Source organism: Rattus norvegicus, chromosome 10 (genome assembly GCF_021556685.1).
Source record: "Rattus norvegicus strain SHRSP/BbbUtx chromosome 10, alternate assembly SHRSP_T2T, whole genome shotgun sequence".
Classification (NCBI taxonomy): Eukaryota; Metazoa; Chordata; class Mammalia; order Rodentia; family Muridae; genus Rattus; species Rattus norvegicus.
In genome coordinates this window covers 85,260,594-85,287,062 of record NC_141543.1, presented here as the reverse complement: position 1 = coordinate 85,287,062, position 26,469 = coordinate 85,260,594, and the positions used below count along the sequence as shown (strand labels likewise).

At 52.4% G+C, this 26,469-nt stretch overlaps 1 protein-coding gene across 18 annotated transcripts in view; it reads left to right on the top strand.

The window, feature by feature from the left end:
* Positions 1–26,469, top strand: part of Cacna1g (calcium voltage-gated channel subunit alpha1 G) — a 67,930-nt gene that overhangs the window by 31,827 nt on the left and 9,634 nt on the right. For 5 of the 18 annotated variants that reach the window (XM_087571231.1, XM_087571220.1, XM_087571227.1 and 2 more), the window contains exons 11-26: positions 402–587; positions 680–794; positions 875–1,030; positions 4,018–4,086; positions 5,692–5,776; positions 5,856–6,052; positions 10,636–11,067; positions 11,948–12,048; positions 12,163–12,286; positions 14,020–14,088; positions 14,268–14,452; positions 15,353–15,479; positions 17,027–17,152; positions 18,009–18,098; positions 18,562–18,775; positions 25,710–25,861. In XM_087571231.1, coding sequence (XP_087427357.1) covers positions 402–587; positions 680–794; positions 875–1,030; positions 4,018–4,086; positions 5,692–5,776; positions 5,856–6,052; positions 10,636–11,067; positions 11,948–12,048; positions 12,163–12,286; positions 14,020–14,088; positions 14,268–14,452; positions 15,353–15,479; positions 17,027–17,152; positions 18,009–18,098; positions 18,562–18,775; positions 25,710–25,861 — 2,428 coding nt within the window. 18 annotated transcript variants of the gene reach the window in all.

Sequence of the window (26,469 nt, the reverse complement as noted above, 5' to 3'; positions counted from 1 at the left end):
CTCAGACACCCAGCAACTTACTTTAGGGTTTCCAAGACCTGGAAAGAATTCCATCCCCCACCTCACCCCCCGGCCCAGGGCCAGAACTCCTTTATTGGTTTCTGGAATTGGCTTTAGATTTTATTAGAAGAGAACAAAGCAAATATTCCATAACTCCAAGCTCTAGCTATGGCAGGGTTTAGGGAGAGGGCTGCCTGCTGCCAGGATGCAATGATCTCTGACTGGGAGCGGAGGTCAAGCGAACTGGAGCTCTCGGTCACCTGGATTTTCAGCTCCTTTGAAGCCAGAAAGGCTTCTCCGAGCTAGGCTGGGCAGCTTGGTCTCAGATGTCACCAATGGGTCCTCAGAAAGGGAAGCCAGGGATAACGGGCGCAGGGACTCAGGCTGCCTGCCTCCCACAGTGTGTGGGAGATTGTGGGCCAGCAGGGAGGTGGCCTGTCGGTGCTGCGGACCTTCCGCCTGATGCGGGTGCTGAAGCTGGTGCGCTTCCTGCCGGCCCTGCAGCGCCAGCTCGTGGTGCTCATGAAGACCATGGACAACGTGGCCACCTTCTGCATGCTCCTCATGCTGTTCATCTTCATCTTCAGGTGAGCACACAGCTGGCCAGGACTGGGGTGGGGTCAGGGGCAGGATCACAGGACCCTGACCGACCCTGTCTGGGCCCTCCCTGTGTCTCCAGCATCCTGGGCATGCATCTCTTTGGTTGCAAGTTCGCATCTGAACGGGATGGGGACACGTTGCCAGACCGGAAGAATTTCGACTCCCTGCTCTGGGCCATCGTCACTGTCTTTCAGGTTTGAGGGTCACAGGGCAGGGGTGAGTCAGGGAGGGTAGATGTCTAGTCAAGTCCTGACTCCTGTCCCCCTGCCCGCAGATTCTGACTCAGGAAGACTGGAATAAAGTCCTCTACAACGGCATGGCCTCCACATCGTCTTGGGCTGCTCTTTACTTCATCGCCCTCATGACTTTTGGCAACTATGTGCTCTTTAACCTGCTGGTGGCCATTCTTGTGGAAGGCTTCCAGGCAGAGGTAACCCCCCTCCCTGTCTATTTCACCCTACTGAGGGATGCCTGCCTCTTCTTCCCTCTGCTGCTGACTATGGGGCCTGAAAGATCTTGCAGGCAGTAACCACTGGACAAAGCCAGGGTGGGCCTGGGGTGGGAGGTACTTGGCCTCATGAAACCCGTCATCAGAAAGCCATGTGGGCTATAAGTTGACAGCTTATATGACGCTCTTTCAGCCAGCTAGGCCCTTTCCTAGAAAGACATGCCGAATTTGGGGACCTATGTAGCTGGACCCTAGAGCATGGGTTTTAATGGGACATCTGGAGAGGACCCATCTGGGCTGAGGGATGTGGGAGGTTTATGCGCAAGTCATCTGAGAGCAGGCTGAGCCGATGAAGATGCCACCAGAGCCCCAGGCAGGGCTGAGCTGCCCAGGGTGAGAAATGAGCCCAATTAGCTGCAAGCATGGCAGAGATGAGCGTCCTATTTCCAGCCCAGACTCCGTCACCTCCGTCACAGGCAGCGTCATCAATTAATATTGATTCGCATTGATCCTGCCCCGGCTGTGCCAGGGCAACACTTTCTGTCCCCAAATCCTACCTCCTTCTCCTTCAGCTCTGCCTGCCTTCCCACCCAAGCTCCAGTCATCCCAGCACCTCACACAGGGCAGGTTGACCCAACCTAGAAATGCACCAGGTTGGGCCCAGAGAAGCTCTTGGTCCAGTTCTCGCTGGGTGACCCGGATGGAAACTCCCGCTGCGGCCTTGTCTATAAATACCCAGCACACGGTGGAAAAACAAAAATCTATTTTCTGACTCTTTCCCAGCCTTGTGAGGGAGGGCTGTTTCCCCTGGGCCCGGTTGGGCTGAGAGGGGGGTGGGTGTTGGGCACTAGTGGCTGCAGAGGAGTCTGCCCCTCGCTGGCCTCTCTCTGTTTCCATTTTAATTGTGTAGTTATCCATTATCACATTTCCTCCCTGCTGGGTGGTAGCAAGGGCTGCCGGAAGTGCATATGTGGTGGTGTGTGAGAGAGGCTTTAGTGATGGGTGGGTCCCTCTCGATGACAGAGGGTTGTTGGCACTCACCTTGCTGTAGGACACTTTTTTGAGGTTTCCCTCGGACCTGAAGAGTTGAGAGGTACCACAGGATTTTCCCAAGAGCCTCATGATCAGCACTTAGTTGCCGGCTGCCTGCTGGAATCAAGAGTTGAGTGGGGATGGGTCTCTCCACCCCTTCCAAAGGCAATTTATGGGAGCTGAGTTTACTCTCAGGCAAAAACAAATAATAAATAAATTCCTGAGGGAAGTGGAAAACACCTGAACCTATAATCCCTCTCTAGCTATCATGGTGGACCTAGCAGTGTCCCGTGTAGATAGACCCTTCCCAATAACCAGCTTTCACAAACACCTTGTTATATTGAGTGCCGCTGAGCTGTCCTGGTTGCTAGGCAGCAGCAATGTCTGAGTATGGGAATAGAGCTGCCAGGTCCTTCTGTCTGGCCTGGTCACCCTGGCCCTGCTGGGGGCCTGAGAGCTTTTCAGCATGGGAATGATTGACAAGGGCTTCACAGGAGATCCCTTCCTAACTCTTTATAGCGTAAGTGTCCTTGCTGGAGAGTGTCATCTAGGGCCTGGTGCCTTGAAGGGCTGGATTGCTTCAGGTATGGTGTGCAAGAGAGAAAGGATTTTAAGGTTAACCTTCCTCCATGGGGGGAGCTGAAGCTGTGGCCCTTAGGGGCTGGACCGGCCGCTCCACTGTCCTGTGTAGGGTGTTATTAGCTACCTGTCCTTACCATTGTGGGGTTTCAGTGAGCCCCGTGGTCGCGGTTGGGGTTGTGATGGCCTGAAATACTGTTTTGTTTCTATGAATAAGACAGCCCACCTCAGTGGATGAGGTAGCTGCCCCATTTTGGTGGACCTCAGCAGGAGACCTCAAGGGATAGCCCTCCTGTGGGCCTTAACCTCCTCCCAAGAGTGGGTAAGGGGGTGGCTTCGGGGCAGAACCTGCTTGGCTCCTGATTTCCTGATTCCCAGGGGGTAGTGCCCTGAATTCCTGTCTATTTGTCATCCGTGCACTTAATTAGATGAGCCAGCAGCAGGCCCTGTGTGTAGCCATTAATTGATACTAAGCAACATCATGGCCGCTATCCCACTGTTGCTTGTCATTTCACATCCGACTCTGGGTACATGCATCCACTCTGACTTGAATGGACTGAGCCGAGAGGGCTGAGAGGATTAGAACTGATGAGGCTCTGTTCCTCATCGAGGCCCTGTCCCCAGCTTTACTCACTTCCCCTTGCTACCTTCTCTACCATGCCTTACTTACCCTTGCTGCCCCTTCCCACACAAATACCTCAGGACAGCAAGAGGGGAGCTGTGTTCTCAGCTGGAGATGAAGGACACAGCCCACCGTCTCTGCCTCTGTACAGTGTGGGGCGGTTGCTTTAACTTCTGACTTCAGGGGCCTGCCCTGGAAGATGCTTGCAGTGGTGTCTTCTCCCACCCTGCAAGGAAGTGAGCTATGTTTCTAAGCAGTTTAAGGCTGGAAATGGTGGTGCACACCTAGAATCCCAGTGCTTAGAGGGCAGAGGTAAGAGGATCACTCACGAGTTCCATTCCAGTCTGAGCCGTGTTAGTGAGACCCTGCCTCACTAACAAGAAGTCAAGAGCTGTGGATGTAATACAATGGTAGGACACTTGCCTGGCACTGACAAGGCCATGGTTGTGATTCCTAGCTCCATGGAGAAGGTGTAGCAGTGACCACTCCTACAAGGACGACTGGAGGACTTGATCCTCCATGACCTTGTCTTACCTTTGTGGCTTTCGCCTTCACCCTTTGGATTCATTTGGGCCTGGGGGCCCCCCGAGGCTGAATTCTGGAAGGCTGTCCTGTCCCGCTCTCCCTACCCAGTGTCTCTCATCTCCTTTTCTTGTCTTCTTGGGACATTGCTGATCTTTGAAGGCGTGAGAGCCTGTGAAGAACAGCCCTCCCCTGCCTCCCCCTCTCCCTGTAGGAAATCGGCAAACGGGAAGATGCGAGTGGACAGTTAAGCTGTATTCAGCTGCCTGTCAACTCTCAGGGGGTAGGTATGCCATCACGAGTCAGCATGCCCCTGTGCCCAGTGCCCCCTCCACTCCGCCCGCCCCTGTGTCTCTGTGTTCCTGTTCATGCTCAGCTGTTGTGCAACCTGTGGTCGCCGTGGTGGTCATTGGTGTTGTGAGGTTTGCTTTGATTTTAAGTCCCTTCCCCCCCCCCCCCGCCCCGCTTGAGGACACGGAAGGGAGGAGCTTCTTTGCCTCTGCCACATCAACCCACAGAGGGCACATTCCCATCTCTGCCAGGCCTGTAGATGGGCCAGAGAAGGAAGGGACTTAGAATCCTCTATGTGCACGTGTATGTGGGCACCACATGTGTGCCCGCCTGCATCCGGGTTCTGCAGGAGTCTGAAACATCCAGCCCGAGTGGAGTTAAGACCTGTGGTCGTAGAACATATTCCCTTTACTCCTTGCCCTGAGCCCTCATTGGAGACCCCCAAAGACACCTCAGCTCATTACAAGTCCTTGGAGGACATAAGGACATAGCTCTTGTCAGAATGTAAACACACTTCAAATGTACCTCTGAGTGTCTGACCACCGGTCCTTGAATCAAATCCTGCCAGCCATATCAGAGCATGTCCCCCCTTTTGGTCCCTCATGCCAAACCTGTCCTCTCTGTTTCCTGCACTGACACTAGAATTTGGGGCGAAGCCAGGCTTCCCATGGGACCCCATAGTACTGTGCATCTCTAGCAGTCCCCTGGAGATCCCACTTGATAATTAAAGACCTCGTTAGGGATGTAAACTGAGTTAATGAAAGTGATCCCCTGAGATGCCAATTATCCAATATTTATGCCCTTATCAAAAGTAGCAATCAAGTATTTTTTTAATAACTTCTTAAGGAGAAGTGTATAATTACTGGGAAACCTACTGACCTGCTAAGAAGGAAGTAAAAAAATCTATCCCAGAGACAAGAGAGAGAAGTAGAGATGGGGCCAGGAAGGAGCTGGGGTTTGGGGAAGGTGGAGGTCAGAGGTCAGAAGTCAGAGGTCAAGGGACTGAAGTGGCATCTTTGTACTAAGTTGCTCTGGCTTGAGAGAAAAGTAGAAATGGGGCCAGGAAGGAGCTGGGGTTTGGGGAAGGTGGAGGTCAGAGGTCAGAAGTCAGAGGTCAAGGGACTCAAGTGGCATCTTTGTACTAAGTTGCTCTGCCTTGGGTCTTCCTGTTTCCTTCACAGATCCATAAGTTTGAGGTTCAGGGAGGGACATTCTGAGGAGAAGGGAAAGGGCCTTGAGTAGGCTTTTAGAATTGAGGCTGCAGTGGCCATCTCACCCTGGTTTTAACCCCTCTGGCCACTGCTTCTTCCCTGAGCTAGTCTTGGTGCCAATCCAGCCAGGCTGCTTGTGCTGTGGGCCTGGGTTATCCACGGCCTTTCCTAAGGTTTGGCTGGTGGGAGGTAGAGGCATCAGCCATGGGAAGCCCCAGGCCCCCAGCCTGGGTGGTCTGGCCTGTCCCCATGCATGCCTCGTATTGTGGTTGCTGGTTCTTGTACTCTGTGTGTGGTATGTTTATGTGGAGAGAGGGAGACCTCAGTCCATGCTGGTGACACCTACCTGGCCAGGGTCCTAATGGCCCACTGTTCCCTGATCCTAGGGAGATGCCACCAAGTCTGAGTCAGAGCCTGATTTCTTTTCGCCCAGTGTGGATGGTGATGGGGACAGAAAGAAGCGCTTGGCCCGTGAGTAGTGGTCCTGAGGGTGCAGCCTCTGACCTTTGGACCAGCCCAGATGGACTCAGAATCTCCTTTCTTCTTTCAGTGGTGGCTTTGGGAGAACACGCAGAACTACGAAAGAGCCTTTTGCCACCCCTCATCATCCATACGGCTGCGACACCAATGTCACTACCCAAGAGCTCCAGCACAGGTGTGGGGGAAGCACTGGGCTCTGGCTCTCGACGTACCAGTAGCAGTGGGTCCGCTGAGCCTGGAGCTGCCCACCATGAGATGAAATCTCCGGTAAGGAAACTCACGCTGGTGCCCCATTGCAGGAGATTAGCAGCACAGCAGGATGAGGGGCTGAAGGTAGGCAGGTCCAAGGAGACAGCCCCTGGGACACAGGCTGGATGGAGCAGTCAGTGCTAGTGAAACAGATAGGTGACAGAAAGTCTTAGCCTTGGAGGTTAAAAACAAACAAAAAAGCATTCTAAACCAGCCTCTACTGTTCTCTTGACCTTGGACAGGATTTAGCCTTTCTAGACCTCTTCTATAGAGCAAGGGTGGGGCACACATTTCTCCTTTATATTTAATCAGACCCTAATTTAGCTCCTGGTACCAGGCTAGATTCTGCTGCAGGTATTGTGGACAGTAACTGGTCTTTACTGGCCCACGACTGTGGGAGAGGAGGTGTCATTGCGTCCATTTTACAGATGGGGACCTCAGTCGCAGATGACTGAATGAACACAGAGCTGACAGACCCAGCTCCTCCCGTGGGAGACTGGCCTGTGCTTGCATTGTCCTTACTTTTTATTTCCAACCGTCATCTTTAATTTGTTACTATTTTATCTGGCATTTTGAAAGAGTCTCACCACATAGCCCATGCTGGTTTTGAACGTGGGGTCCCTCTGCCTTAGTCTCCCAGAGTACTGGGATAAAAGATGTACACCACTCCTGAGCCAAGGCTTTATTTATTTTGGTTTTCTGAGACGGAGTCTCACTATGCAGCTCTGGCTGTCTGGAACTCACTATGTAGACCAGGTTGGCCTTGAAGTCACAGGGCTTGACCTGCCTCAGCCTCTGTGTGCTGGGATTAAAGTTGTGTGTCACTACCACATCAGCCAGCTAAGACGTTGCTTTTAGTGGACAAATTATTGTATATATTTATGTAGTAAAATGTGGTATTTGATGCCTGCAAATATGGAGCAAATAAGTAAATAAGCAAATTAGTGCATAAAGCACCTCATGTACTTTCTTTTATGTCATTATATTTAAAGTCTACTCTGTTTGCAAATTTGAAAAACATGTTAGGTGGGGGTGGGGGTGCAGGCCTTTAATCCCAGCATTCAGGGAGGCAGAGGCAGGTGGATCTTTGAGTTTGAAGCCAGCCTGGTCTACAGAGTGAGTTCCAGGACAGTCAGGGCTACACAGAAACCTGTCTCAAAAAAACAAACCGAAACAAAACAAAACAAACAAAAAGCCAAAACCAAAAACAAGGGGGTTGGGGATTTAGCTCAGTGGTAGAGCGCTTGCCTAGCAAACGCAAGGCCCTGAGTTCGGTCCCCAGCTCAAAAAAAAAAAAAAAAAAAAAAAAAAAAACCACCCCCACCCCAACATTAGGTCATTGCTGTTTGTAACCACCATGCTACTTTAGGTGTGCTCCTGTGCTCTGACTACTGACATTTCGCACCATTAGATCAATAGCCTCCCATTCTCAGCCTCCCAAGCTCCATGAGTCACCATTCAGCTCTTCTATACATTCAGCCCTTCTGGAATCCAAATCATGTCATGGAGGGACCCTGCTTCTCTGTGCCTGGCTTGTTTTATTTAGTATCCTTTTCTTCAAGGTCACTCATGTCAGCAGTGATAGGATTTCCTTTTTTCCATTTTTTACTATTTGTATTTAAGTGTGTGTGTGTGTGTGTGTGTGTGTGTGTGTGTGTGTGTGTGTGTAAGACAGAGGTTAGTGGTGGATGCCTTTCTCTATTGTTCACCACCTTAACTTTTGAGATAGGGTCTCTGGCTGAAATTGGTGCTTACTGATGGTCTAGACTGGCTTGTCAGCAAACTTGGGGGGTAATTTTGTCCCCACCCCTGACCTCAGTGCTCGAGTTACAGGTATATACAACCATACCTGGCTATCAACGTCAGGCCCTCATCCTGTGTGGCAAGGATTTTACCACTGAGCCATCAACCTTCCTCTTTTTTTTTTTTTTTTTTTTTTTTTGTTGTTGTTGTTGTTGTTCTTTTTTTCGGAGCTGGGGACCGAACCCAGGGCCTTGCGCTTCCTAGGTAAGTGCTCTACCACTGAGCTAAATCCCCAGCCCCAACCTTCCTCTTTTTTAAGGCTGAATGCTGTGTGTATGTTCCATGTGTTCTTTTTCTTAAAAAAATGTTTTTATTTCTATTTTTACTTATAAATATAAATATCTGAGTGCATGTGTGTGCAGCTTTGTGAGAGAGCGAGACAGAGAAGTAGAGAGACAGAGAGAGACATAGACTGAGAGAGAGTGAGAGCAAGCAAGAGAGAGATGGAGTGAGAAAGAGGAAAAGAGAGAGAGGGAGGGAAGGAGAGGAGAGAGAGGGAGAAAGAGAGAGTCAGAGAGAGACAGAGAGAAAAGCAGAGACAGAGAGACATAGAGAGAGTGAGAGCAAGCAAGAGAGAGATGGAGTGAGAAAGATGGAGAGGGAGGAAGGGAGGGGCGAGAGGGAGGAAAGGAGAGGGAGAGAGGGGGAGGGAGAAAGGGAGAGGGAGGGAGAGAGAAGGAGAGAGAGAGAGAGAGAGAGAGAGAGAGAGAGAGAGAGAGAGAACAGTGCCCCTAAGTTCAGAAGAACATGTAATATCCCTCCTGGAACCAGAGTTACAAGTAGTCGTGAGCTGCCCAATTCAGATGCTGAGAACTGAGCTTGGGTTCTTTAAGAGTATTGCAGGCTCTTAACCACTGAGCCGTCTGCGTAACCCCATTTTTAAAATCCGTTCAGTTGCTGGATACTTTGCTATTGTCACAGTGATGCAACAAGCACGAGCGTACATCTGTGTCTTTTGCATACTGATTTCAAGCCTTGTCTGTGTACCTAGTAGCAGGATTGCTGGACTAGATGGTCGTTCTATTTTTAGGGTTTTTTTAAAGATCTCCCCTATAGTTTTCCATGGTAGCTGTACTAATTTATATTCATGCCAACAGTGTGCAAATGTTCCCTTTTCTCCACTTGGACAATAGCTATCCCAACAGGTGTAAGCCATTTACTGTTTAAGTTGTATTTCAGGGGTTTGGAGATGGCTCAGTAGGCAAAGCGCTTGCCACACAAATATGAGGACCTGGATTTGAACCCATGATACACAGACAAGTGGACATGAGAGCATTTGTCTGTAATATCCCAGTTCCTGTGGTGCATGGGAGGCAGACACAGGAGAGTCGTGGACTTTCACAGGCTAGCTGGGTACACAGTGACAAAGAATGAATGATCCTATCTCAAGAGATGGTGGAAGTTGAGGATCAACACCTGAGGTGTACTATGACAAACACACACATACATTATACATACACACCCGTGCACACAGATCTCATACACACGCATATCATACATACACACCCATACACACAGATCTCATACACACACACATATACATACACACCCATACACACAGATCTCATACACACATACATATACATACCCGTGCACACAGATCTCATACACATGCATATCATAAATACACACCCTTACACACAGATCTCATACACACATATCATACATACACACCCATACACACAGATCTTATACACATACACATCATATGTACATATCCTTACACACGGATCTCATACACATACACATCATACATACACACCCATATACACAGATCTCATACATGCACACACACATATACATCATACATATATACACACCCTTACACATAGATCTCTCTCTTTCTATCTCTCTGTCTTGCTCTGTCTCTGTCTCTGTCTGTCTGTCTGTCTCTCTGTCTCTGTCTCTGTCTCTGTCTCTGTCTCTGTCTCTCTCTTTCACACACACATACACACACACACACACACACACACGAAAGTGAGAAATAAACCTTTAGTACTTCCCGAAGATTAGCATTACTAAACATTTCCCATGTATTTGCTTGTGGTTTTTCTCTTCTTCTGAGCTATGTCTATTCATGTCCCATTTGCTTTTGTTGTTTTCTTTTCGAGGCAGAGTCTGGTGTTAGCTCAGGCTGGCATGAGCTCGGTGTGTAGCTAAGGATGACCTTGAACTCCTGGCCTTCCTGCTTCTGCTTCCCCCCACAGGCCGACACCATCACACCCTGCTTTCAATTGGATTGCTTTCTTCAGTGGTTCTCAGCCTTCCTGATGCTGCAACCCTTTAATTCAGCTCATGTGCTGACCCCCACGCGTAAAATTACTCTTTGATATTTCATAGGTCTATTCCTGCTACTGTTGTGAATCATAATGTAAATATCTGTGTTTTCCCGTGGCTTCAGGTGACCCCTGTGAAAGGATCATTCGACCCCTGAAAGGGTTCAAACCCACAGGTTGAGAACCACTGGCTTTCTTGCTATTAAGCTGAGTTCTTTCTTGTTATTTTATATTGACTGTTGGTGATGCCAAGACTCATCTCACCAGCTAAATGAAGAACAAGTGATATTTCTGAATCTGCTTTAGAGATGAGAAAAACGGAGGCTCAGAGAGGCTTAGTAACTGGCCTCTAGCCACACAGTTTAGTAGGCTGAAGCCAGATCCAAATCGAGGCTCTGGATTCCAGACACACCCCCAGTTAGCATCTCTTCTCCAGGGAGGTTCACGGGATAGAGGTACCCATGAGAAATGAAAACCCTTGCAGCCTCCCCTGAGATCATTTCTCTTCTGCTCACCCTGCAGCCAAGTGCCCGCAGCTCCCCGCACAGTCCCTGGAGTGCGGCAAGCAGCTGGACCAGCAGGCGCTCCAGCAGGAACAGCCTGGGCCGGGCCCCCAGCCTAAAGCGGAGGAGCCCGAGCGGGGAGCGGAGGTCCCTGCTGTCTGGAGAGGGCCAGGAGAGTCAGGATGAGGAGGAAAGTTCAGAAGAGGACCGGGCCAGCCCAGCAGGCAGTGACCATCGCCACAGGGGTTCCTTGGAACGTGAGGCCAAGAGTTCCTTTGACCTGCCTGACACTCTGCAGGTGCCGGGGCTGCACCGCACAGCCAGCGGCCGGAGCTCTGCCTCTGAGCACCAAGACTGTAATGGCAAGTCGGCTTCAGGGCGTTTGGCCCGCACCCTGAGGACTGATGACCCCCAACTGGATGGGGATGATGACAATGATGAGGGAAATCTGGTAAGATTCCCGTGGGGGCCCTGTGACCCCTCACCCCGGAACTTCAGAGAGGGCAGTATAAGGGAGTTGTCTCAAGGGATGTCCATCCTATAAACTGTCAAGCTGTCCTGGGAGCAGCCTGCCCCTCTCTCTCTCTCTCTCTCTCTCTCTCTCTCTCTCTCTCTCTCTCTCTCTCTCTCTCTCTCTCTCTCTCTGCCACCCTGCAGAGACTCAAGCCCTGGTGCTTGTGTCCTGGGCTGTGCTCTGCTGTCCTTGGTAGATATGAATGGTTTCAGGCAGATGTGTATGAATCTTTCATGGCCCTCCCCCTGTGACTCAGGAAGACCCATCACTCATCTTTCTAAAATGATGTCTCCCCTCCCCTCCTGTCCCCCTTTCTCATCTGAACCTCATCACAAGCCTTGACTTACAGCACGTCCTCAGCCACTTACTCCTCCCCCACCTCTTTCACCACCCCCCTTTGCCCTGAAAATAAGCACAAGGACAGGGACACAGGATGCAGGGTTAGCACTCACACAGGGTCCCTGTCTCCTCGGCCCAGGTGTATCTGAGCAGACAGCTGTGATGAGTACAATGTTTGATTATTGATGCAGTTTCCAAACCCAGCAGGGAGAGATGGGAAGAAAGGCAGGGAGCTGGGCTGGAGGCTGGATGGGAAGAACACAGAAGAGGGTAGAGGGAAGGGGCTGGGATGCAGGGCCAGAGGGCGGAGATGAAGGAGGACGGATGCTGGGGGGTTGGCGTGTAGAGAGCCAAGGGGTGACTTTAAAGGTAAAGGAAGGGGCTGGTCCTGAGCTTTGGAAGGAAGCTGCTCAGATAGAGACAGACTTTGAAGGCATGGGGGCCTGGTCCCACTAACCCCACAGTGTTCCTTCCATAGAGCAAAGGGGAACGCATACAAGCCTGGGTCAGATCCCGGCTTCCTGCCTGTTGCCGAGAGCGAGATTCCTGGTCGGCCTATATCTTTCCTCCTCAGTCAAGGTCTGTTCTGGTGCTATCAGGGGATGCTGGCGATGGGGTCCTAGTGCAAGGGAGCAGGGGACAGTCTGCGGTAGTCCCCCCTTCCCAGACTTTACCTCCCTATCCCTGGGGCAGGTTTCGTCTCCTGTGTCACCGGATCATCACCCACAAGATGTTTGACCATGTGGTCCTCGTCATCATCTTCCTCAACTGTATCACCATCGCTATGGAGCGCCCCAAAATTGACCCCCACAGCGCTGTGAGTCAGAATATAAACGCTTCTGTTGAGTTCTGCTGAGGGCCAGGTTCCTCCTGAGTTAGCACTCAGGACAAACCCTCAGGAGGTGAGAAGGCCCACACTGTCTCCAGTCTGCCTGAGGTCACACATCACAGACAAGGCAAAGGGACAAACAAGAGCTCCCTTTAGGTGTCCTGGCTCCATCTCTAAGATGCCTTCTGTGTCCCCTCCGGCCTCAGTTTCCCTTCTACTGACATAACATCTCAGACAGACACTTCATTATCTTCTTAGCTACATATATATTCCTCTGAGCCTTCCCGAGGTGAGGTTACACCTCAGATTGATCCTGTGTGGACTGAACAGTACTGGTTTCCTGTGTCTGGCCAGGAGTCTCAGTGTCACTGTGACTGGTATATTGCCAGGGTATGTAACACACACACACACACACACACACACACACACATACACAGACAAGGTGGGGGGAGAGGCACATGCACACACATACAGAGAGAGAGAGAGAGGCACACACACACACACACAGAGACAGAGAGACAGAGACAGAGAGAGGCACACACACATACACACACACACACACACACACACTCATGCACACACCAAGGGTAATGCAGATCTGGGTGGAAGAATTGCTCTTTGCTCCTTGAGATCCTACCAAATCACAAACAACTAGTCTTTCGGGGAGCCTAGGAGGTTAGGAAGTATGTTGGTCATGTCTGCTTGGCTGTGAATCTTTCAGTGTGAGAACAGCATAGGCCAAAGGTTTTAGAATTAGACATTATTATTTAGTATTAGTATTCTTCCCCAGGGCCTCAGTTCTTTGGATGGACCCACCTGGTTCTAGGTACTGACTCTCTCAGCCTGACGTCAGAGCCCCTCCCACCAATAACAGTTCAGATTCTAGAAGGATATCAGGGATGGCCCTGTCTCCCCTCTTGGCACTCTGCACCAATGGCCTGGAGGTGGTCAGAGGTCCCCCCGCTCTTTGCTTTCCCCATCTTTATTTAGATGTCAGAGCTGCTGAGGCTGAGACATTAGGATGTCTCCCGATAGCTCAGGAGAAGTTGGAGAAAGCCTAACCATTGGAAGGGCCTACCTACCAGGACTTGGTGGGTGGGTAAGAGACAGCACTGGGGATCTCCTTCCTGGGCTGGTGTCCACCCCATACACCCTGACGTTGTCTCTCCACCTTTCCACTCAGGTTCTGTCTCCAACTTTGTCCCTCCATCCTCCTGTCCACACACACATGTCCGATATTGCTGACCACCCCTCAGGGATGACCTCAGCCCATAAGTACCAGGGCAATGGGTCGCCACGCTCAGCATAAATATGGTACCTGGGGTGGCACAGTCTGTCCCCGTGTCCCTCAGCCTGCCTACTGCACCATTTCTGGGGCTCACAGCAGGGAGGCAAGTGAGTTGGATAGAATGGCAGGCAGGTTGGAGATCAAGTTAAATCCTGCTCCAGTTTCAAGAAAGAAATCAAGGAACTGAGGACTCAGACAGCTACAACATATAGCAAAGGTTCATCTCCTCAGGGCGGGGGCAGAACTTTTCAAGTGAGGCCTGAGATGGTATTGTGAGAAGGGGGCTGAGGAGGGGTGGGGAACAGTAACTCTTTCTGTGTCAGGTATCTGAAGCTGTTTTGACATCATGCAGAGCAGGTCTGACCCGTGGATCAGCCTCTCTCTCTCTCTCTCTCTCTCTCTCTCTCTCTCTCTCTCTCTCTCTCTCTCTCAGGAGCGCATCTTCCTGACCCTCTCCAACTACATCTTCACGGCAGTCTTTCTAGCTGAAATGACAGTGAAGGTAATGGGCAAGGTGGGGGGATGGGAGTGGGGGGGACAATGGTTTGGAGCCTCTGACCTCCGATGGGGGTGGGGAAAATAGAACTGGTAGAGGGTAGGAAGGTTGGGCGGGGTGGAAGGCGAGTCTGGGGGACTGATGGGAGAGTGGCTAGTGCCAACGACAGTGGTGGTGGTCCCCAGGTGGTGGCACTGGGCTGGTGCTTTGGGGAGCAGGCCTACCTGCGCAGCAGCTGGAATGTGCTGGACGGCTTGCTGGTGCTCATCTCCGTCATCGACATCCTGGTCTCCATGGTCTCCGACAGCGGCACCAAGATCCTTGGCATGCTGAGGGTGCTGCGGCTGCTGCGGACCCTGCGTCCACTCAGGTGAGCTCCCCCGCCCCCACATGCCTTTGACAACCAACACCCTCAGAAGGGAACAAAATCCCCTGCATACCCTAGCTCCTGGCTATGACCTCATAGTTCCGTGATCCACTCCAGACAACATTCCTGCTCCGGTCATGTCCTTCCAAGTTGCACAGCCACTGTCAGCTCTGTGCACCCCTTTCCAGTGTGATACACTTTCCAGTCCGACTCTGCTCTGACTAGCTCTGTTGGGAGCACAACATAATGGCTCATAGGGCCCGTGTGGTCTCCAACGGAAGCTTTCCCATAGAGTCCCCTCAGGGTGATGTTCTTGCCTTCCTTGTGAATGACACATTCTCCTATTATCTTTCCTTACTTTCTGCACCCCTCGGGGATTACCCACTGCTATTAACACTTCTCCTAGCAGGGGATAGACCTTCTCTAGTCAGGCAGTCCCAGCCTCCTAACTCAGAATTTCTCCTGAGTAAGGATGATACCAAAATAATAGAGTTGCTTCTCGGTCTGGAAAGATCCATCTCCTCTTGCTTGTTCCTCCCGGCATGCCCCTACTACTGTCTCCTGGTTGTCACCACCCCCATCCTGTCACACTGTGTCCCTGGGTGATACCTCCCTTGTGTCGAGCCCTCTCCACTCCAAGCCTGATCAGGAAATACACTTGACAGCCTGAGAGAGGAGGGGGAAATGTAGGAGCTGCAAGTGCCTACTTGGAGACTACAGAAGGGGGAAAGTTCTCTCGGTGGGGACTCCGTGAAAAGGGGGCTTTTCCGTGTGGAACGACAGCAAGCTAAGGTGGTGGGGGAGGGGCCAAGCAGGGCAAGGGCTAAGGGAGTGGGAGGGGCCTAGCTGGGCAAAGGCTATGGGCATGTCTGAATGTTCACCGTGGGTCCCTCTGCTCTCCAGGGTCATCAGCCGGGCCCAGGGACTGAAGCTGGTGGTAGAGACTCTGATGTCATCCCTCAAACCCATTGGCAACATTGTGGTCATTTGCTGTGCCTTCTTCATCATTTTTGGAATTCTCGGGGTGCAGGTGTGCGGGGGGGGGGGGGGGGGGGGCGGGAATGGTTGCTGGGGATGTCTGAGAAAGACCTAGGAGACTCCTCTCTCTTCTGGGCCCCGGGTTAGGCTACTGCCACCTTGTTCCAGATAAAAATAAACAGTGAGTGTCCCTTCCCTCCAGGGCGTAGGCTTCAGACCCCTTTGCCTGCTTGGTGTTGGGGAATCTTTTCTAAGGGGCCCAGTTTTGCAGGCGCATCAGGTCCATTGGTAACTGCAGTCTGTTGTCCCTGTGCTTTGGCGCTGTGTACTTCATTACACATCTTGGTCTGCTCTGGGTTCTCCTCCCTTCTCTGCTTCTCTGAGTAGGGTGGGCTGAGTGCCAGGCCTGGGGATCCAGAGCCCAGACAGCTGGGCCAGGTTAACAGAGTGCTGGCAGGCAGGCAGGCGGGTGCAGACCCCAGACAAGGCAGGAAGTGGGGGCTGCCTGGGAAACCTGGCTTCTGGCCCAGCATAGGAACTTGGCTTTGGAGGAAAAAGAGCCGCAGCAGCCTGCAGGGTTCAGCAGACATCTCAAGGGACTGGGGAGCCCCTCGGGCCCATCTTCGTCTTCTAGTGTCCCCACTCCAGCTGCGGGGTAGACATCTGGCTGCCGGGCAGTGTGGGAACTCCTGGGTGGTTGCTGCTACTCTCTCACTCCCTCCTCCTCCTGCTTCTAGAATACCCACTATGCCCTGGGGAGGGGCTGTTCCCTGGTTTCCTAGAAATTCTCTAGCCTCAAGGACCAGGCTACATTTGCCAAAGCCGTGCAGAGCCTCTCTGCCCCACCCCCATCCCATATGTGGTCTAGTGCCCACCCCTTCCCCACTTCCCTTGGCTTGGGAGAGTGAGCCATTGTTGAATTCAATCCCATGGGTTTAGGTTTGTCCTAAATGGTTCCCTCACCCCCCCACCCCCCCACCTTCACCCCCACCCCGCTCCCAAATCCTCTTGTCCTTCAGATCCCTTCCCTACCACCCCCGCAGCAGTCATGGCCTGGTCTGTCCTGGAACAATAGTAAACATTCTAGACAGACCCATATTTAAGACCTTTTCTGCCAACTATGGCCTTAGTGAGTCTCTGAGTCTCAGTTTTTCTTTCTCTAAAGTGGGGCTTATAATCTTTGTGCCTCATAGTTATTATGAGAGTTAAATGCCTAGTTTGGTGTGGCCCTCAGACTTGAGCATCCATCAGAATCACTCAGGATCCTTGTTAAAAGACTGTGGAGCCCACACTCTAGCACATCTGTCTGACCCAGGAAGTTGGGGTAGGCTAAGGGAGCTTTGCTCTCGGACGATGTATTTGGACTTCTCTTCCCCACATCTGGAGCTTCCCTGACTAGGTAGAAGGGGAATGACGAACTCCCTCCTTCCAGCTTGTCTTCTCTGTGGGAACAGGAAGAGGGTACCTATAGCTGAGCTTCCTGTCAGGGTTTCTGGCTGACACCAGAGGTCAGCATCCTAGTCACCTCTCCAGACTCAGAGCTTGGCTGGGATTGGGAGCCCTGGGCTTACTCTCTGTCTCCCACATGTGTGTGCCCAGCTCTTCAAAGGGAAGTTCTTCGTGTGTCAGGGTGAGGACACCAGGAACATCACTAACAAATCCGACTGCGCTGAGGCCAGCTACCGATGGGTCCGGCACAAGTACAACTTTGACAACCTGGGCCAGGTGAGGGACATGTTTGGGACGGGGAGGAACTTAAAGGTGGGGACACACATACATCCCCAGTAATGTGTTCGAAGACAGCTGAAGGTGGGCAACCACAGAGACTGGCTCACCATCACCGAGTCCCAGAGCTAGCGTGCCTGCACACCCCAGTGAGCCGACCACAGAGGCCTGTAGCTCTACAAAGATGAAAGAATGGAGAATCATAGAAGGGGGTGGGGCTGGCCCAGGGTCACAGTGCCACATAGTAGAGCGCTTGTGAGGTTGGGAGCAGGCTGCTTTGGATATGAACCCTGTCAATGTCACTGACAGTTCAGTGACGATGGGCAGCTGAGGTGGGGGGCGGGGGCGGGGGGAGCTCCATTTTCCCATCCGGAGAATAGGTCCATGCTACTGTTTCCTTGGGGTTTGTACATGTATAATGTATGAAATATGTATGTGTTTACTTGATGAGGGTTCATGTTTTTCCTCCCGAGTTGTGGAAATGGGTATGTAGACAGTGAAATAGCAGTGCAGTGCAGAATGGTACTTGCCTACCATTCATGGGGACTCGAGGTCTTCAATCCCCATTACTACACATGGAAAACAAAGTAGCTGGTTCTTGCTAGGTTGCTTTGGTTTCTAGACTCCTAGGGCCTTAGGATCTTCCCAGCCTAGATGAGGTCAGAGACTTAGCCATCTCTCCTAGCATCTGACCAACCTCGGGGGTTCCTGAGACAGAGTGTTCCCTGGGGACCTGGAATAGGGACCCCAAGCTGCTGTCAGGAGGTGCTCTGATGGAGTGTGGTGGTAGCTTGACTACATATTCTAGGTTTCCAACGAGTCTGTTATCTCCTCTTGTCTCCTCCCCCTCCCCCAGGCTCTGATGTCCCTGTTTGTGCTGGCCTCCAAGGATGGTTGGGTTGACATCATGTATGATGGGCTGGATGCTGTGGGTGTGGATCAGCAGGTAAGGTGGTGGGAACGGTTCTTTTTGGCTTCAGGTCATTCGGCCTGGGCTGGTTACCGAGTGTAACCAGGCCCCCGTGGGTCAGAAGACCATGCTGCAGCTTGCTGCGGGCTGTGTCTGTAGACCTGCAATCACTTTTTTTTTTTTTAAGATTTTTTTTCTCCCCCAAATGATGGGTGACCAGTTAAAAATTGTTAAATGTGGCATGAAAAGTCTGAGGGATTGAGAACACTGGGCTCCCATTCCTTCAGGGCAGGAGTCAGCCAGAATAATAACAACAACAAAAAACCCAGCTGCTAGACAGAGAATAGCCAATCTTGCCTGATGCCACCTCATTCCAGCCACTCACCTGTCAGATCCCTGGAGCTAACTCAGTTTGTACCAGTGCAGCCGAAGTGGGCAGCACCTGAGATGGCTCCCCTATCGGGCTATGTGACCCCATGGTCTCCCTGCTCCCCACCAGCCCATCATGAACCACAACCCCTGGATGCTGCTATACTTCATCTCCTTCCTCCTCATCGTGGCCTTCTTTGTCCTGAACATGTTTGTGGGCGTGGTGGTGGAGAACTTCCATAAGTGCAGACAGCACCAGGAGGAGGAGGAGGCGAGGCGGCGTGAGGAGAAGCGACTACGGAGGCTGGAGAAAAAGAGAAGGAGTAAGGAGAAGCAGATGGCCGGTCGGTAGTCTTTCCACATCTCTCTGGGTCATGCTTGACCTTGGCCTTGCGACTGCAGGGGGTTAGGAGCTGGGGTCTGGGGCTGGGAGAAGTGCTCCTGCCCTCCCCCTCATCTCCTTTCCTCAACAGCATGTCCGCCTTTAGAGCCTGCATGAAGCAGACCAGGTTAGCCCCCATGGGGAAGGAGCTGTCCCCCAGGAGGCTCCCTAGGTCTCGGCCTCGTACTCCCCAGAGGATACCAGGTAGAAATGGACAGTCGGCATCTCGGCATCCCTCGAAGGAGGGAAAGCAACCTGACCTGACACCACACCTCCCAGTACTGGTGTGTGCAGTGACTTAGGGACTAGCCTAGGTACAAACCCAGATCAATCTAGCCTGTCTTCTGACCTCTAACTTTCTCGGAGGCCATAGCTGCTCAGCCAGGGCTCAGGCCGACCTACAAAGAGGCAATAATTGAGATCGGTCTTAAGAACCACACCCTTTTCCCTTTCTCCAGCAAAGCTACATGGCTCCCTGGTGGTTGATGGTTTCTTGCTGAAGAAGAAAAAGGAAAGAAAGAAAGAAAGAAAGAAAGAAAGAAAGAAAGAAAGAAAGAAGATGGATGGAAGGAAGAGAAAGGAAGGAAAGAAAGAAAGAAGGAAAGGAAGAGGAAGGAAGGAGGGAAGGAAGGAAGGAAGGAAGAAGGAAGGAAGGAAGGAAGGAAGGAAGGAAGGAAGGAAGGAAGGAAAGAGAACCTAAGTGTGGTAGCACAAGCCTACATATAATCAGAGCTTGCAGAAAGCAGAAACAGCGGGATCGAAGGTTTAAAGCTAGCCTGGACTATATAGTGAGTTTTAGGCCAGCTCGGGCTAAACAGTGAGACCCCCCCCCCCCCCCCCCCGTCTAAAAAGCTAAAACCCAACTGGAGAAAAGGCCTTGGTAAAGATTCACACTGACGGGGTTGGGGATTTAGCTCAGTGGTAGAGCGCTTGCCTAGCAAGCGCAAGGCCCTGGGTTCGGTCCCCAGCTCCGAAAAAAAGAAAAAAAAAAAAAAGATTCACACTCACAGGAAAACCAAATTATCACTCTGGGACCCAAGACCCCTCCAGGCCCTCACCCATGCTCCCAGCATCCCTTGCACACAGTGCGTGCGGCTTCATGCCTCTCACCTTCATGCTTTGCCAGGGACAGGCTGAGACACACGGGAAAGACACAGAGCTGGGAGGAGAAGAGAGCAGTGCAGTAGCTGCTTTGTTTCTGGCATGTGTGCAGGTGTGTGTGCACCTGGCTCCCACCCTCGGGAGTTCCTGTCTGTCTGGTTGCTCTGTCATCTCCATGCCTCTCTCAGTCACAGCCCACGTCCCTCCACGTATCTATCTGTCTGTGTGGGTTTCAAAGCCTTTGTGTGTCTCCCTGTGTCTCTCCCTGTTTGGTCTGTGGGTTTCCCTCCTCTCCGCCCGCTCGCAAACCGTCTGCCTTCCGCCGATCGGATGTGTGCTGTGCTCTGAGTTTCCCCTGGGTGTGTGGAAACGTGAGTACCACCCAATGAGTTGGGGGCTCCGTGTCTCCCTTGGCTGCCTCTCCTGCTTGCCTGTGGCAGGTGCTTGGAGGATGGGAAGAGTGCGGAGGAGTCACAGTGGGACTGGGCCAGAGCTGCTCCAGGAGGATGTGGAGGGGGACGCTGGCCCCCAGGTGGCCATGAGCAGGTGCAGCTCTCTGCCTCCCACGGGCACACCTTGCCTTCCGTAGGCCTCGCCTCTTCCCAGCTCTGGGTTGGGGTCTGGTTTTGGCTTCCCTTAGACTCTATGGCTGAGCAGGTACCCTGTCTCCAGGGCCACGCACCCACTTCTGCTCCACCCACCGCGTACCCTCTGCAGTGAGCAGTCTCAACAAGGCATGCGCACATGCCTTTTTTTGGCAGGAGGCACTGTGGCCCCTGCCCAACCAGCTGGCTCCTCTTCTGGGGTCTGTAGCTACTCAGGTGCAGCTGAAACCACAGCGGGGGTAGGAATGGACATCTGTTCCGATGACAGTCTGCCTGTCCCCCTTCCAGTACCTTCCTTCCCCTGTGGCCCTGGCGAGTTGGCTGAAACATTTGTCTTCTTTGGGTGCCCCAAATCTGGGCTTGGGCATTGAGAACCAGCCGCTAACGCTCAACACATCCCATGTGTAGGCAGAGTGAGGGTTGGAACTGAGGGGGAGCGAGCTGCTGAGGGGCCCTGCCCAGCGCGCCTGGTCCGGTCAATGACCAATGTCGTGTTTCGTTCTTTTAGATCTAATGTTGGACGATGTAATTGCTTCCGGCAGCTCAGCCAGCGCTGCGTCAGGTACTGCGTCTGGGGTGTGGGTTCATGCGTATGGGGGACGTGTTCTTTGCTCCCTCTCCATGGTTCAGTGGTTCTATCCTCTAGGGGTGAAGGGCTGAGGGTCCTCGGGCCCCCACCCCCAAGAAGGCAGGGCCTAAAGTGTTGAGTCTGCGTCGCACCCGTACCCCCCATAGGCTCCATGATAAGTTGTGTGGAGGTGAGGTGGGCCTGACGCCCTCTGGATCAACAGTTCTTGGAGGTCTTTTACAAAGGTCCTAGGCTTCTGCTGTCTTGGTGCCTCTTCCCTGTTCCCCTGTCCCTCACCATTAGCTTAAGCTGCAAATCCCTCTGCCTTCTCTAGTCTGAGGGAGAGGGAGTCTTTGATCCAAGGGAAAGGATGAGAGGGGCAGCGAGGGGAAGGATTTGTTTTACCAACGTAGCAATGAATAATTGAACCAACTCATTAATAGTCATCACAGGGGCCACATCACCACTGCGAACAGCAGAACGGCAGAAACTGGGAATTGAAAGACCGAGTTAGCTCCAAGCTCCTCACCCCAAAAGCTAGAGACTTGAGGACAAGTTGAGTCCTTACCTCCCAAAGCTGTGTATCTCTGAGAAGACTTCCCTGTGCCTGCCCCTGGCCCTGTGCCTCACTCTGTCTCCTAGTCCTCTTACACTGCTCCCCAGAGGGAGGCTGAAAGGATCAAAGTCTATGGCAGGGCTGTGGGGCCCCATCCCATCCCCTGACATCCCCACCTGGTGGTTTCCAGGCTGTTTATCCCAGGATCCCCCTTCTGGCCTCCTCCTGCAGTTTGGAAGACTTGAAGTGGAATGTCGGGGGAACGGTTGTGCTTCCCAATTTTTTACTAATCAAAAGCACATTTAATTGCTGATCAGAGCTTCTGAGCTGCAGAAGGTCACACTCTAACTGACGCTGAAGAGAAACTGTGTTGTCATTTGTCTGCGGTTGGGGGGGGGGATGTCTTTACATGAGCAAATGTATAATTTTTTTTAAGCCTTGAGAAATTTTATTAAGAATGAAAGGCCTTCCACAGGGCTGCTTTCTCAGCTGTGGAAGGCTTGAGGTTTCAGCCTGGGAACCTCTGACTGGACCATTCCTCACTGCCCAATTCAGGCAGGCGCCATCCTGAGGGGATGGACGTTGGGCCTGTGAGGGCTCAGAGACTCACTTAAGGAGCACTCTGAGCCTACCGACCCTCATCTATTGCCACGGTCCTGAGCTACGGCATTTGACATTGAGTAGCATCTCCCTGGGGTCTCAGGAGTCTCTGGGTGGTTTGTGTCTCTGTTGCTAGTATCCCTGTGTCTGTGTTGGACTGTTTTCCAAATTTCTGACATAGTAGGGGATGAGGGAAAGGTGGGAGAAAATTGTCTTCAGCATAACCCTTCTGAGGTATTGAACAGCCGATTTGAGAGGAGACTGAAGAATATACACCCTCACCTTTAACCCTAAACACTACCCAAACACATGGCTGGTTCACCGAGGCTCCTCCACCCAGGGACTATGCACGTATAGCCACATAATACCTATGCCACAGCACACACTGGCCATTCTCATCCTGTACTTTTACCCAGGGACTCCTGGCCTGCTCCTGCTGGCACATGTATTCTTCTCTTAGGTTGTAACAATGACCCAGACTCTAAGCTGGTCCTCAAAACATCTTTCATTCCTCCTCTCAGAACCTGGAGTTCATTAGGGTCTATACCAGAGCTTGTCAAACTGTGAGTAAGACTTACATGGAGAGACAGGACAAGACATCCTGGGACTCACCCTAAAGGTCACCCACAGGGGTCTTGGTCCTGAATTTCTAATAGACTCCCAGAAGCTCGGGTACTAGTATGCCAGTCTACCTCCCATGGTGACAGGCAGGAAGCCAAGTCTCTCATCTGGGTTTTCTAGGAGTCAAATGTGTAGACACCACTTCCTGCTAACACACCTTCGTCCACCCTTCTGTGGCCAGCAGGAGGCATCTCCTGGCCCAGGGAAAAGGGAAAAGTTGGATTAGGGAGAGACACTGGGCCTAAATAGTTAGGTCTGAAGGGAGAGATTGGGGCTGCTAGGTGACAAGACCAGTCCTGTGACACTTGACCTCTAGCACCAGCTTCACTCCCTCAGTCATCTCTGACCTCCATCTCCACTAACCCCCTCTGCTCCCCTTTCCCCCAACCAGGCCAGGAGGATCCAAGGCAGCATAGCTTTTGCTGTGGGAGCCTGTAACACTGCTAAAAGCCGATTTCCTACCATTTTCTCTTGGGAACCTTCTGCCCTGGCTGTGCCTTGGGCTCCCTGTGACCTCTGCTAACTCATTGTGCCTGTTGCCCTCATCCGCAGGCCCCTCCAGCTCTCCTCATTTGTCCCTGGGCCTCCCTAGGGGCCTGGGGCCCTTCCCCTACTGTCTCACTCTGAGATCTACCCTACCAAAGGCAGCTAATACTACTAGAAAGGGGTGATCAGGCTGGAGTCTTGCTGTCTCATTCTGGTGCTGGGCCATGGGCTTTCTGGGTCTCTCTGGCCTCTCTAGTTGATTTGGTGCTCTTTGGACCTGTGTTTCTAATGGACGGTTTCCTTGATGCCTTGATGCCTTTGATCTGGGCTGGGGGCTGTAGTTAGAAGGATATTTGGGACCTGGAGCTCCGAACAGATGCCCTGCCTCAGCCATGCCTCCCCGCTCCTCTGAGTTGCCTGGAGGGTCCCTGGCTGAATACGAACCCCACCACCATCACTCAGACTCCTGAAGCAAGGCTGGAAGGCAGAGTCCATGGTGATGACCTCTATTTGGCCCTGATGTGCCTACAGTAGTCAGGTTGGGATAAGGGGGGTTGGGGGCTGGGGGAACGAGGGGGCTTCTCCCTTCCAGCCTCCCCTCAACATTGTCTCAACTAATAACGGGGCTAATAAGGAGCCGCTTCTTCTAACCTAATTGCATTCAAACATTTTAGTTAATTCTCCATTCATATTTTAGCATAATGGGATCGGGTGTTCTCGGCATTTATGGAGATTAATGCAGAGAAAGAGTTCCGGCTGCTGAGGCAAAACAGGGCGACTAGCGCCCTCTGGTTCTCATGGTACTGAAGGAAGGAAGGAAGGAAGAGGCCTTGGCTGGCCTAGCCACCCTCCACCATCGGGTGTGGATGACCTGTGGGCTCATGGCATCCCTTGCCTCTGGCCTCTCTACTCCCCATATTCTTGGGTGTCAGGAAGGCCACCTGAGCAAACAAAGCCACACTTGGCTGGCCCTCTCTGAAAACAAAACGATGACCTCAGGCACCTCTGAGGTGCACCTGGCCTTGTTGCCTCTGTGCCCTGGTTATCCACACCTCAAGGCCGATGTGGAGAGGGGTAGGTGGGCTTGCAGATTAGCTGCAAAGCCAAACCCGCCATTTCTGGGCACTCTTCTTCCTTTGGCTTTTGGTGGGGACTCACCCCCCCCAGGCCAGTCCCTGCCTCAGTTTACCTCTCTTTGAAGGAATCCTCTGCATGGGAAAAGATAGTTGTATTTGAGCTGGCCTGGGCCCAAAGCTTTTTGTCACCCCTGGGCCAGTTGGTCCCCGGCATGGTCCTCAGAGGCTGTAGGCCTCCCTCGCTGGCTTCTGCAAAGACCTACTAAGAGGGAAGGGCTGTCTGGGACCTGAGGCTGCCCACAATTTCCCGGTGAGGGTTCTCTTTCCTCCGTGCAGCTTTCTCTGAGACCAATCTGTTGGCATATTTCCAGATAGCGTGTCTTCACTTTAGCCTGGCCCTTACTCCAGCACCTAAAGGAGGGTCCCCTGAAATCTGCCCCCAGATTTCTCTTGCCTGTTTGGCAGGACTACCTTCTGGTACTGTGACTTTTCTAAGTGGTGGGCTAACTACAAGAAAAACACTATGCCTATGACAGATCTCAGACAGCGCTTCCAGCCCAGCCTGCAGTGTCAGGCCGCCCCGATACCCAGGGTAGGCTGGGTACTCATTAGAAACTGGGTGAGTCTGTGGGTGCCACCCTCCTAGTTTGAGTCTGGGACAGGGCAGAGACCTGGCCCTCCGCCTCTACCCTCCCCACACGAAGCTGTGGGAAGTCTGGGGCACTGTCCTCTGTAGGCTCTGTGGTAGGTCAGCAGGCAGCCAAGATGTCCAATTTCCAATCTCCGGTCCTATCGCAAATCCGGGCTCTGTGTAATCCCTTCGGCGGCCCTAGGGGCTGAGCCTGGAGAAGGCTTTGGAAACTTCGCCTCCGTAGCTGGAGCTCCCTGTGAGCCCGATTAGATGGGGCCTTTCATCTTATTGATCCACTTTGCTGCTGAACATGGAATCAAAGGTCGTAAGGGGCTGGCGTGATTTAGAGGTTGCCCGAGAATGTGGGCTCACCCAGTGTCTAATGTGGAGGAGGGGCTTTGCATGCCTCTGTCCCATCCCACCCTGACTGCAGGCAGTAGAACAGATGCTTGACAGGGGACAGGCCAAAACAGCCAGCCCCTGCATAGGGCAGCAGGGGTGGGGGTGTGTGTGGGGGGTGGGGATTGGGATGCTGGTGACCCGGAATGTTTCAGCACTGGTGTAGACGCTGGCAGCTGGGAGGGGCTGCGGGTGGAGGGGCGCGGGGGATAGTGCCTGATGTTTGCTCTACTCTCTTTCCTGCCCCCACCAGAAGCCCAGTGCAAGCCCTACTACTCTGACTACTCGAGATTCCGGCTCCTTGTCCACCACCTGTGTACCAGCCACTACCTGGACCTCTTCATCACTGGTGTCATCGGGCTGAACGTGGTCACTATGGCCATGGAACATTACCAGCAGCCCCAGGTGAGAGGTATAGCCTCTGGGTGCCAGGCAAGTATAGCTACATGGGTCCTTGTACTTGCCACCATGTCCTTAGAGGTGGGTATCACATTTGTTTTGAACAGGAGGACACTAAGTCTCGGTAGGTTAGTTGGCTAGGAAGTGGGGAACGAGTACATTTTTTTTCTTTTTCTTTTTTTTTTTGGAGCTGGGGACCGAACCCAGGGCCTTGCATTTGCTAAGCAAGCGCTCTACCACTGAGCTAAAATCCCCAACCCACGAGTACATTTTTATTGAGCATCTAGCATGTGTGGCTTTGGGCCTTGGAAAGTGAAGAAGACAGACTGATGTTTGCTTGCCCTTCGAGTCTCAGATTCTAGTAAATTCTCAGCCCCCCCCCACCCCAGACTCATCTGTTTCCAGTCATCCCTCTCATCCACCTTCCCTGACAATCTCCATCTGCACAGGGCAGAGGCTGACCTGATCGTGAACAAGCATTCTTCCAGTCTTAGTGTCCTGTGCCTTCTGGCACATTCTCCTGTGTGTCTCAAGGAGAAGTGAGACGCCAGGTTTGAATAGTCATGGGATAGTGGCCAGGGGTCAGCCATCATGGTTGGAAAGGGGGAAAACAG